The 12,500-nt window shown below is 41.6% G+C and overlaps 3 protein-coding genes across 3 annotated transcripts in view; 1 reads left to right on the top strand and 2 right to left on the bottom strand.

The window, feature by feature from the left end:
* The window catches only part of LOC134180163 (lysosome membrane protein 2-like), a 10,498-nt gene extending 5,760 nt beyond the window's left edge, over window positions 1-4,738 (bottom strand). Inside the window, exons 1-2 of the mRNA XM_062647257.1 lie at window positions 4,610-4,738; window positions 4,379-4,551 (exon numbers count right to left, since the gene is read on the bottom strand). Coding sequence (XP_062503241.1) covers window positions 4,379-4,551; window positions 4,610-4,726 — 290 coding nt within the window. The 5' untranslated portion in view covers window positions 4,727-4,738. The remainder of the gene's footprint in view (window positions 1-4,378; window positions 4,552-4,609) is intronic.
* Window positions 4,739-4,789: 51 nt separating this feature from the next.
* On the bottom strand, window positions 4,790-8,890 carry LOC134179500 (cytosolic iron-sulfur assembly component 2A-like). The gene is made up of 6 exons (XM_062646410.1): window positions 8,783-8,890; window positions 8,707-8,726; window positions 8,480-8,621; window positions 6,031-6,080; window positions 5,288-5,333; window positions 4,790-5,219 (listed from the first exon to the last, which is right to left on the bottom strand). The coding sequence occupies exons 1-6, from the start codon at window positions 8,823-8,825 to the stop codon at window positions 5,119-5,121; spliced, it is 402 nt and encodes a 133-aa protein (XP_062502394.1). The 5' UTR covers window positions 8,826-8,890; the 3' UTR covers window positions 4,790-5,118.
* Window positions 8,883-12,500, top strand: part of LOC134179497 (uncharacterized) — a 7,660-nt gene continuing 4,042 nt past the window's right edge. Inside the window, exons 1-6 of the mRNA XM_062646408.1 lie at window positions 8,883-9,665; window positions 9,725-9,932; window positions 11,053-11,114; window positions 11,185-11,457; window positions 11,837-11,948; window positions 12,013-12,173. Coding sequence (XP_062502392.1) covers window positions 8,934-9,665; window positions 9,725-9,932; window positions 11,053-11,114; window positions 11,185-11,457; window positions 11,837-11,948; window positions 12,013-12,173 — 1,548 coding nt within the window. The 5' untranslated portion in view covers window positions 8,883-8,933. The remainder of the gene's footprint in view (window positions 9,666-9,724; window positions 9,933-11,052; window positions 11,115-11,184; window positions 11,458-11,836; window positions 11,949-12,012; window positions 12,174-12,500) is intronic.

The raw sequence follows: 12,500 nt of genomic DNA, 5'->3' as shown, positions 1-12,500 counted from the left end.
TCTGGCTTGTCGTTTGAACATTAGGGTTGCACAGCAATGTTGTTCAAATTGGTCAATAGCAGTTCTGCACGTCGATCTCCATAATGGCCTGTCGATAGCTACTTTTCCAAAAGCTGAGAATTAATGTTGCAAGACTTTAGGTTTGCCTTTAGCTCGTCCTTGAACCGTTTTTTTGACCAACGTATAATATATACATACATAGATGCATACATGCATACATACGTACATACAGCTGTGGCCAAAAGTTGTCGGACACCTTAAAAAATATAGTTAAAGTGAAAAATATGGTTCTCACCAGAACTTGCACTGAACATTATGACCTGTTTACTCAAAGAGAGTATATTACACCAATATTTAAGCAGATTTAGGGATGACAAAATTACTTTAACCTGGTATAGCAATTATTTGACCAATAACTACGTATTCCATTACAGATGTGTTTGTCGCCATTTAGAGAATGGCCTATAAAACTATATTAAAAACCACAATTTTATTGCACAATTGTAGCTATAAGTCTAGCAGAAGTTTCTGAGCAATTTGACTCATACCAAGCTCACGATGACCAAGACACGGAACTACACCGAGGCGGAGAGGATCAGGATCCAGCTGCTGCATGAGGAGGGTCTCAGCTGCCGCCAGATTGCTCACAGGGTTCGTAAATTCCCTGCTAGCGTTGCAGCCTTGCTCCAGAAACTTCGTCAAACCGGTAGTGTGAGGGACAGGCGCCGCACTGGATGGCCACGGGTCACCACCGCTCGAGACGACAGGAACCTGTGCAGGATGAGCTTGCGAGACAGGAAGAAAACAGCAGTAAAATTGCACAAAGAATGGAATAATGGTGGTGCTGTGACTGCTTCCGTCAGGACAACTCGCAGAAGGTTGCTAGACCATGGTCTGAGGTCATGCAAGGCCCGAAAGAAGCCACTCATCAAACCTGACCAGGAGAGGAAGAGGCTGGCTTGGGCTCGTAGGCACAAAAAATGGACTCAAAGACAGTGGAACCGTGTGTTATGGTCTGACGAATCCAGTTTCCAGTTGTTCGCAACTCCAGGGAATGTGAGGGTACGAAGAAGGCCCGGAGAAGAGTGGAGCAAAGACTGCATCGTTCCCACAGTGAAGCATGGCTCTGGATCTGTTATGGTCTGGGGGGTGCATGTCAAGTTCTGGAGTTGGAAGGCTGACTGTCTGTGACGAAACAATCAACTCTGAGAAGTATCAGGCTATTCTCCGTGATACAATGTTACCTGCAGCTCATGAGATGTTCCGGAATGGCCAGAACTACACATTCCAGCAGGATAATTCTCTATGCCACACCTCAGTCTCAACAAGACGATGGTTCCAGACCAACAATGTTTGGGTGATGGACTGGCCACCGCAATCACCAGACATAAACCCAATTGAGAACCTGTGGGGCGACCTGAAAATGCTTGTCCGACGTCACCAGCCGACCAGCAAGGCCCAGCTGAAGGCTGTACTCCAGGACGAGTGGCAGAGGATAGCTCCTGAGAGGTGCCAGAACCTGGTAAACAGCATGCGACAAGGATATCAGCTCTGATCCGTGCCAAGGGACTGTGTACAAAATACTAGCAATTATTACTGTGATATTGCTAAATTGTTGCTGTTATTCTTATCTCAAATGATGTCTTTTCCTATGTTACATGTTACTCCATATATTTAATGATCCTGTTTTGTTAGTTTTTGGGCATAATCGATATTTATAATAAAAATATTGTTATCTCAATTATAATTGTTAATTGGATGTATTACTGAACTATAACTGCATTTCTAACCAAATATGACCAATTTACATAAAACATGACATGTGTCCGACAACTTTTGGCCACAGCTGTACATAGATGCATACATACATACATACATAATATCAATGGTTGCATCGGATCAGCGGCGTCGCGTAATAGGGGCTAGAGGGGGCTAAAGCCCCACCACTTTTCGGGAGCATTTTCAAAATTTTTAATATCAAAGACCGGAGCCAAAGTCTCAGCAGCGAGTCAACCCCACCACTTTTTGCGCCCACGCGACGCCGCTAATCGGATCTATTGATTTCAGTGATGGCACAAATATGATACATACATACGTGTATATGTAAAATATTTGTTCCAAAAGGGAATAACTGCTCAGTCATGCCATGCATGCAGCATTACCTGTTAGCAACTAGTAATTGAAGCTGTGTTTACACTGTCGCTTCAGAGCTACGATCGTGTGTGCGTGCGTGCGTGCGTGCGTGTGTGTGTGTGTGTGTGTGTGTGTGTGTGTGCATGTGTGTGTGGATGTGTGTGTGTGTGTGTGTGTGTGTGCATGTGTGTGTGTATGTGTGTGTGTGTGTGTGTGTGTGTGTGTGTGTGTGTGTGTGTGTTTGTGTGTGTGTGTGTGTGTGTGTGTGTGTGTGTGTGTGTGTGTGTGTGTGTGTGTGTGTATTTATTGTGAATGTTATTAAAAATTTTATTGAATTTTTGTTTATCTATTGTCATTATCATTAATTAATCATTATCTTGTTGCTAGAATGTATAATTCTTTGAAAATACGGGATGCGTCCATGTGAGTAAGATAATTAGTTAAATCAATGTCTCACACTATAGATACTTCGAATTCAGCACAAGTATCAGAAGTGACGTTGTGTGTATTGTAAATATCAATGTAAATTTTATTAATTTTTTTATTTATTGTATTATTATTAATTAATCATTAGCTTGATTGTTGCTAGAATGTATACGGTAATTCTTTGAAACGCATGGGTTCATCAATGTGATTAAAGATAATTAATTAACTTAACTAAATACCATCAATGTCCCACACTACCTAGTGAATTCGCGCATGCACATGCGTGACAGTCGTGCAATTCTTCCACGGAGCTGGCTTGTTGTCCACGTTATTTCTCAATTCTGCATGTATAGCGCGCTCTTGCATCACTGGAAGTCAATTAATTAATTATTGACATGGATCATCAGATCATTATCATGCTTTTATTAGGCCGTCGCCATCTCTTGTTCCGCTGATTCGTTGTAGCTATAGATCAATGTACGTCTCCAAGCTGCATAGAAAATACTGTGAAGCGACATGCATGTACATCTAGCGACCGGATCCAGAAGAAAGCAGCGTCAACGTTTCCTACAAATCATTCTTGCAAGACGACGTCGATCGTTCATCATCAGTCCTACTTAGAACATATTGCTCTCTTGAAGATCGCGGATGACATGCTAGTGGTGCGCATGCAACGGTGCCTATCTAGATGCATGGTCCCATGGGACCTTCGCTTGGCTTCTTGAAGAACGATGAATTCGTTTGTTTTGCGATTCTTTTCAGGGGCGGATTCAAGATTTTTGGATGGGAGGTTTCGTGACGTCACAAAAGTTAGAATCAGCCACGCCTCCAGATATAAATTAGCTATTTAATCACCTACACCATAGAATGGAAGTATGTGGTAATTAATGAATTTACAGTGAAGCCGTTAGGCACACTCTTCCATGTGCTGAATTGGCGCATTGCGTCCGATGTTCACCCCTAGTAGGTTACAAAAAGAGTAGGAGTACCGTACGACTCACTCGTACTGTCCAACTGCTGGTACGCGGTCATCGCCGCGTGATGACGTCACATAAAATTTTAGGGGGTTCCCCGAACCCCCTGAACCCCCTTTAGATCCGCCAGTGCTTTTGTAAAAAGTAACAAACGCTAACGACTATTACCTGAACTTTTCTCTGCGCTTCTCAGTTTGACGACAGTTTGACCGTAAAATGGAGGTTTACGACATCTCTGCTTTCTGTCATAATGCACGGGATTGTTGCTTCACCATTGTTGGTGTCCCAAAGGACTGCTGATTGGCTCAACAAATTCCCGAGCGTCATTCAAGCTGACGAGTTACCGTTAGTAACTTACGTTACCTACGTTTCGCGTCCCAAAACGATTGCTGATTGGCTCCACAAACTCCCCAAGCGTGACACACGGTTACAAACAAACAAACATAGGTACATAGCGACATACCCACAGACAGACCGGAAGTCAATTCAGCCCGTCTAGAGTAAGCTTCTCGCGAAGCAGTCCACCACTTAATTAGTGTAGTCTCCAGCCCCTCCCCTTTTCTATTTTCCCCACCTACCGAAAATAGAAAAGGGGAGGGGCTGGCTACGCGAGACTACACTTAATGTGGTGTCCTTCTTTTACGCTCGTAGCTAATAACAATAAGATATTAGAAATTAAATACTATATATGTAATTGTCACTCAGTTCAACTAGCCAATCACACACACACACACACACACACACACACACACACACACACACACACACACACACACACACACACACACACACACACACGCGCGCACACACACACACTCACTACAGTGTGTCACTGTATATCCTACCTATAGTAGTAAGGTCCCAGCTCAGTCACATTCGGTTTCGCCTTCGTATTCATGACATTATCTGCATTCGTAACGTTATAGACACTAATAACATAGTAAACAGCAGATCCAGGAGATTTCCACTCCTTAAAAGCAACAGATCCCTCCTTCAATACAGCATCACTATGCAATGACTGCAAAACACATGAATTAGGATCATCACGTGCAGTGTAAATATGTAGAGATCTGGACCTTATTGACGAAAGCATCCCTCAACACAGGCAACAAGAAGAGAGACAAGAAGATAAGTGCTAGTCCAATTATCAGAAAGATAAACGCGCAAACGTATCGACAGACTCGTTTCGCCATTCAGACCGTCACGTGCCCTTGACAGGAAGTAAAAAGGGCGTGGCTATCGAGACTAGCTGCATCACTAGAGCTAAATCATTTAGCAAACTGTTGAACAGACTGACAATAGAAATGCAAATAATACTAACTTTGGTAAGATAAATAACTAACTTGAATGTCACAGAAATAAATACTTTACAACCACAGTTGTAACGACTACTACAGAGTAGAGCAAGACTAGATAAACATGACATCCACTCTAGTTGTCTCGTCTTTCTGCTGTTGTTTGTTGTCTATGATTAAGTCGGTTTATCCTAAAGTTTCTGCAAGAAACTTTTGTCCTGCACCATCTCTCAACTCTGTCAAACGTTGGCACAACATTTATGTAGTTCACATTGTGCATATACTGGATATCATGTGTCTCTTTCCTTGAGACATTCTTCCACCAGATCTCTCAGAGACGGTACTTCCATTGCTGCAGCGACTCTCTCCTTGTCATTGATCTGTTTATTGACTATTAGAAAGTAAAATAAAAATCACATTACGTTACAACTGCATGTCGTCAATCAGGAGTGAACTAACTGTCTGCTGCTGTTGAATGTGTTCCTTCCTTTATACAAATATCAAGCTAATACAAACACAATACAAGATCAGTAGTGTACCTAGATTGTTATGTCAGTGTGTGTAACAGTCATGACTCTATTAGTGTGACTGCATAGTGTTCACTAATGTTTGTATTCTAGCCAATCGTAACATAAGAGAATCATATCCTAGATAAACCGTCTATATGTATTGTATGACATCATCATAGTAGGATGCAATGTGTTGATGAGAAACCGACCATAATGCATGTTTCACTTTAGAGCAATAGATGTACACACACACACATACACACACACACACACACACACACACACACACACACACACACACATGCACACACACACGTACACACATGCGAGCAATTGAGCGTGCACACACACATGTACACATGCACGCACATGCACACACACATACACATGCACACACACACACACACACACACACACACACACACACACACACGTCTACCCACATAACACTTAACTGTAGCTTTCTAGTAAAGTGATTTATGTCTCTGAGCATATCAGCTCTAGCTGCACACAAACTCTCTATGACAATGTGCTCAATAACAAGCTGTACTTGATATGTACAATACAATGATGTGTACGCAATCTATAATTACTGTCATTATGAAATGATAGTCTTAGATGATAGCAAACTGTTGAACACAAATTTGAGAATCTACGTACAGCATATGTTTAATCTACTTTGTTAATGCCAACCTTATAATCAAATGTAAGATTTCTTTGAAGACTGATTCGCAGACACAGACCTAAACCAAACATAATACAACATGAACACACACACACACACACACACACACACACACACACACACACACACACACACACACACACACAGAATCGTCAGGCGATGTGTGACTGATTGCTATTGGTAGAGTGCTGCGACCTGTCCCTGCGAAGACTATCTGCTGCCAGCTCAAACAATCACTTTCCAAGTTCTTTGCCCCAATACAACATAGTGTAGCAACAGATGGCGGATCTAAGCTGGTTGCAAACCACATACCTCTTCTCCTAGAATCTAACAATCATTGGTCACTTCTAAAAATAGACGTCAAAATGCCTTCAACTCCATCAGAAGGTCATATTTGATGCAGATGGTATACAAGTATTTTCTAGAAATATACAACCATGTGTTCCAGATGTACTCTGATAGCAATCCACTAATACATCAACGATAAAACAGTATCAATGTTCTCTTCAGAGGAAGGAATCCACCAAGGAGACCCACTTGGTCTGCTTTATTTTCCATCACTATTCACCACACATTGTTAGAGTTACAGAAGGCTAACTAACCCAAACGTCACTTGCTTGGTATAACTGGATGATGTTTGTGTCTTGGGGCCAATTGATGCAGTTGTATCAGCATCAAATGATTTCAGATCTTCCTTTTCACCAATTGGATTGAAAATGCAAAACAAAAATTGAATTGCTTTCTCTTACAGCATCAGTCTCTTCTGATGTCACATTTCCTGTTTCAAATGAAGGTATCATTGTCCTGGAGACCCCAGTTGGTAACAGCTCATTCACTTCAAACGTTTGCACTGACTTTGCACAGTCAGGAAGCTTACTCTGTACAGAATTGCTTCAACTGAAGGATACACAGAGTGCCATCTTACTTCTTCGCTACTGCCATGCTCATCGTTTGTGTCATCTACTCAGGAACATTCCTCCTGATGAGCTATGGCCTGCTACAATTATCCATGACACACAAACGCAAACTACCGTTACCAACTGCTGAACGTCACTGACATGACTGCTGAAGCCTGGTCACAAGCTACTTTTCCAGTGAGGTATGGTGGTTTTGAAATGACTTCTGCAACTCAATTTCACCTATTGCATTCGTCTCTGGTTGGGCTCATTCATTGCAAGTGTTACCCGACCGATTTCCAGATCTACGGCCACATTTAGCTTCAGTAATCAGTCAAACAATGTCTCTAAGTGCTCAGGAAGATAGCATTAGTCACCATCTACAGCAGTATTTGTGTCCTAGTCAGGCTTTGACAGACCTCGTCTCTAACACCAGAAGACTTCACATAAGTTGACTGAAAAACAAACAAAATCTCAAGTTCAGTACATGATTGACAACCTTCAATCAAGGACGCAGCTCGTTAGAGATTCCTTCAAGAAAAGGGCTCAGAAGCCTGGCTAGACGCTATTCCCACCTCAAGAAAGCTTGCAATTTCTCCTGGATTCTACTTGATAGCATTAATGAGGTTGAGTCTACGTTTGCCACTGCCTCAATCTATAATTGAACGTGATTGTGGAAAGACACTGGACACCGTTGGATACCACGTCATTACTTGCAAGACAGGAGGGGGTCCAGTTTGGTCACACAACTCAATGGTCTCTGCTTGGTCCGAATGTTTGAAACGTGTGTCACTTCCTCACACTATTGAGCCACGAGACTGTTACAGCAGCTCTCAATCCAGACCTGACATAGCTGTCCATAATGCAACTGACTTCAACGTTGAACTTGATGTCTCTCTGGCACACCCGTGAAGTTCAGAAGTAATTTCACATGCAGCCACAACGGATGGATCAGCAGCTTTAAAAAGGGAAGAAAAGAAGATAGAGAAATACAGTAAAGAAAGGCACACTGGTGGAGGTTCTCCTTGCTGGATTCCCTTGGTTTTCAAACATTTTGGACGTTGGGGGAATAGCAAAGAGAAATTTCACCAGATCTCACTAAGATCATGTGATGAAGATGGAAAGCTGAATTCTATTGAATTTAAAACGTAATACTGTCAATAACATTACAACATTGCAATAGCAGTGTTTTAGCTAAAAAGATTGACAGAATAGTTTGTAGTAATGATTCTGTGCATGATAGCTACAAACATCAGATGGCTGTTTGTTAGAGTTTTTCTTCTACTACCACAGTCGTTTATCTTGAACTCTTAATGTTATATATATCCTTTTCTGTATTAGCGTTAATGTTTTCACTAAATGTTCTTTAACAGACAGACAGACAGACAGACAGACAAATACACATATGCACGCACACACACGCGTGCACACACACACACACGCGTGCACACACACACACACACACACACACAACACACACACACACACACACACACACACACACACACACACACACACACACACACACACACACACACAACTATGCTATTGACTGTCTGACCAATGAGTGTTGCCAACGAGCAATGAGCAACAGTTGGTGCAAACTCAATTCTTATCGACGTCTGCTCATCTCGTTCCATCACATACACCATATCTTCACTGACCACATTCAACTCCTCCAAACTCTCACTCCGTTCAGGATCCTAACTCCAACACAACGCAATTAATACAATAAATAAATAATTAATTAATTAATTATTTATTTTATTTATTTTCCAGATGACGCACTCTAATTCTTCGGATGATGTCTAGAAACCAATCACAATTGATTCACTCTACCAACAGTACTACATCACATTTTTACCGAAGACGTCTTGCTCCAATTCTACATTTCTATTGTTTGCCATCCATTCGATTTCCCGTGTTTAAAATCCCGTATAAGAATACCTCCCGTATATTAAGAATCCCGTATAAGCATCCGTAGTAACAGGTGGTTGCTACGGTCCATTCGCTGCATGGCTACAGTGGCTTTATTCGATCTACTAGGGCAGGCCCTGGGACATCAACCAAGCGGCGTCGTCAACTTCAATCAACTCCATCGTCTTTTACTAGAGATCATCAGTCATGTAGGCCATTTACACGAGACAACAAGAGAACAAACAACAACATTCGTACAGACTGACGCGTCCAACTTGTCAATTGGCGCAACAGCTAGTTCACACGGACAAGTCGCTGCTGCACAGAGTATACGCGCAGACGTCGGTCGAGTAGACGGCGTTCCTGTCCCGGTTGCTGCTCCAGCGACTCTCAACGCTGCAGACAGTGCGAGTCAACATGTTGACACGTCAGACAATCAAGAGGAGAAGGACATTTCAATGAGTGTACATGAAGGAGATGCTTCACCGGGAGTAGAAAAAACGAACGTGGAAAGGCAAGAAGGCAATAAATTAGAGGAGGCGTGGTCACGACACACGATTGACAAAACACAGTCTGCGAGTCTGTCGAGAGCTGCAAGTCATTGGCAACCGCTGGTTGGCCGGATTGACTCAGCGCGCTCTCTGGCGGCTATCAATGACGTCAGTGTGTTGGAAAATCGTCTCGGACGCATCGAAACGCGTCTGAACGCGATGGAAACGCTACCGGAAGCGATGAAGAGAGCAGCGGAAGGAGGAAAGCCTGTAAGTGATATGTGGCATTACACGAGTCTGGAGAAGAGAATGGATGCCGCCGAACAGTCGATGGACAGAGTAATGAGTTTGGTTGGTATTTGTTATGGTTTGTTGAGTTTTTGTGTTGGCGTGTGTAGTCAAGCGGTCTCTTTGATGAGATGATGTCCCGTATAAACGGATTGGAGGGAATGGGTGAGAGAATTGCGAGTTCGTCTGATAGGATGAACGACGTGGAACAGAGTAATGCGAGATTGAGGGATCAGATGGCGGAGAGTGATAGGAAGAGGTTGGAGGAGATGAATGAAGTGAATGCGAGACTGGCTGCTCTGGAGAAACAACCAACAGGTTTGGGACACCCACACGCATGCGCACACGTACACGCACATGCGCACACGCTTAAGCACATGCTCACACAAGAAGCAAGCAAAGAAACAAGCAAATAAGCAAAACAAAAGGAAAACATATATATATATATATATATATATATATATATATATATATATATATATATATATATATATCCCACTCCTGTCACCAGTGTAATAGATCAACCTATCTGAGTCAGCAGCAGGTATGCTAGGCTGGCTATTGAGTGCAACTGAGGTAGCTGTCGCTACTCATGCTAAAATGTGTTTCACTAATTCAATTACAGATATTACACTAACAACTAATTATGATAATTAGATAGGAACATGCAGACGTCTTTATTACACACAAGAAACTGGGCAAACAAATTGCACAAACAAGCATACACAAACAATCAAAGATACATACACAGACAAACAAACATACAAACAAACAAGTAAACATACACAAACAAGCAAAGATACATACACAAACAAACAAAGATACACAAACAAACAAAGATACATACACAAACAAACAAACATACTTACACAAACAAACATACACAAAAAACACACAAACAAACAAACATACACAAACAAACAAGCAAACATACATACATAAACAAACAACACATACACAAAAAAAACAAGCAAACATGTGTACACAAACAAACAAACATACACAAACAAACAAACATACACAAACAAACAAGCAAACATACATACATAAACAAACAAACATACACAAACAATCAAAGATACATACACAGACAAACAAACATACAAACAAACAAGTAAACATACACAAACAAGCAAAGATACATACACAAACAAACATACACAAACAAACAAACATACTTACACAAACAAACACACAAAAAACAAACATACACAAAAAACAAACGTACACAAACAAACAAACATACACAAACAAACAAGCAAACATGTGTACACAAACATACAAACATACACAAACAAACAAACATACACAAACAAACAAGCAAACATACATACATAAACAAACAAACATGGAAATGAACAAACAAACAAACACATGTGCACACAACCAACCAACCAACCAACCAAACACACTTAACTATTTGCTTATCATTCTATAGCCGATGGAGGACCGAGTGCCGCATTTGTTGAAGAACTTGAACGAAAACTCTCACAACTAACAGTAACTCATCATCACAGTCAACAACATTTATTCATTAATCACAAATAGAACTTGATGTTTGGTGTATTAGATCGATGTCAGTGCCTTGAGTGGGAACGTGATGAGTTTGAGTGAAGGATTGACGAACAGCGTGAGTAAAGATGCAGTGAAAGAGATGGTGACGTGGCCGGAGCTGGAACGAGCTCTTAAGTCAACGAAAGACGAGGTTCGTCCGCCATCTCCACCACGGCAACATCCGTCTGAAGAGATACAGAAACTGTTGGGAGAGATTGGAGAGCTGAGAGGGAAACATGAGATGTTAGAGAAACAGATGGCTGATATGCATGCCGCATTAGCAGAGAAGGTGATCATGATGATACTAGGAAATGTTATCTGGAGGGACTGTTGGACTGTGGAGCTGTCTGTTTGGGTGTTTGCTTAGATGTCTGTTTAGTTGTCTGTATGTCTGTCTGTTTGTTTGTTTGTTTGATTTCTCTATCTGTCTGTCTGTTTGTCTGTCTGTCTATTTGTTTGTCTGTTTGTCTGTCAGTCTATCTCTTTGTTTGTTTGTTTGTCTGTCTGTCTCTTTGTTATTTGTCTGTCTGTCTGTCTGTTTGCTTGTCTGTCTGTTTGTTTGTCTGTCTATTTGTTTGTTTGATTTCTCTATCTGTCTGCCTGTTTGTCTGTCTGTCTGTCTGTCTGTCTCTTTGTCTGTTTGTCTATCTCTTATTTCTTGTGTGCAGGTTGGTGCTAGTGATTTGAGTCAGTTGATGAGTCAAGGTGATAGTGATGCAGCAGGTGAGAATGTGATGGCCATGCTGCTTGAGATACAGACGAAGATCAATTCACTTGATGGTAAACTGTCACTCAACTTATGAAATAAGATGCAAGGGTGGGATGACGGACTGTCTTCTTGTAGCAAAAGTAAATGAATTGTCGAGTCGTGTTGGTGCCGTTCCTACTACGGTTACTGATGATTTGAATGAAATGAGAAAGCACATGGGTGAAATGCAGAACACGCTGAATGATTATCAGGAGATGAAGAGTTCACTGTTAACGTTACAAGAGAATGTAGCTCAGGTATGCTGATAGACAGACAGACAGATAGACAAACATATAGACAGACAAACAGACAGACAAACAGACAGACAGACAGACATACAGACAGACAGATAATTTATTCTCGTATAGATTCTACTTGTACATATGCTAGGATTTTTTTAAATACAAACCAGTCCTTGCGAGCAACTAAGTCATTGACAGACAGATGGACAGACAGACAATTTTTTACAGACAGATGGACAGACATATGGATGGACAGATGGACAGACAGACAAACAGACAGACAAACAAACTGACAGACAGACAGGGCACACAGACAGAGAGACAGACAAGCTGACAGACAGA

The sequence above is a fragment of the Corticium candelabrum genome, chromosome 5 (genome assembly GCF_963422355.1).
Source record: "Corticium candelabrum chromosome 5, ooCorCand1.1, whole genome shotgun sequence".
In the NCBI taxonomy this organism is placed as follows: Eukaryota; Metazoa; Porifera; class Homoscleromorpha; order Homosclerophorida; family Plakinidae; genus Corticium; species Corticium candelabrum.
The sequence above is the reverse complement of the archived record's forward strand: the minus strand, read 5'-3'. Positions and strand labels throughout refer to the sequence as shown.

Excerpts from the sequence above, each read along its gene's own strand:
- LOC134179500 (XM_062646410.1), bottom strand. The coding sequence starts at position 8,825 with ATGGCAAACAATAGAAATGTAGAATTGGAGCAAGACGTCTTCG. Across the intron at positions 5,334-6,030 it reads ATCTTACATTTGATTATAAG|CTTGATATTTGTATAAAGGA; the intron begins GTTGGCATTAAC and ends TGTTTGTATTAG. Across the intron at positions 5,220-5,287 it reads ACATTCAACAGCAGCAGACA|TCAATAAACAGATCAATGAC; the intron begins GTTAGTTCACTC and ends ACTTTCTAATAG.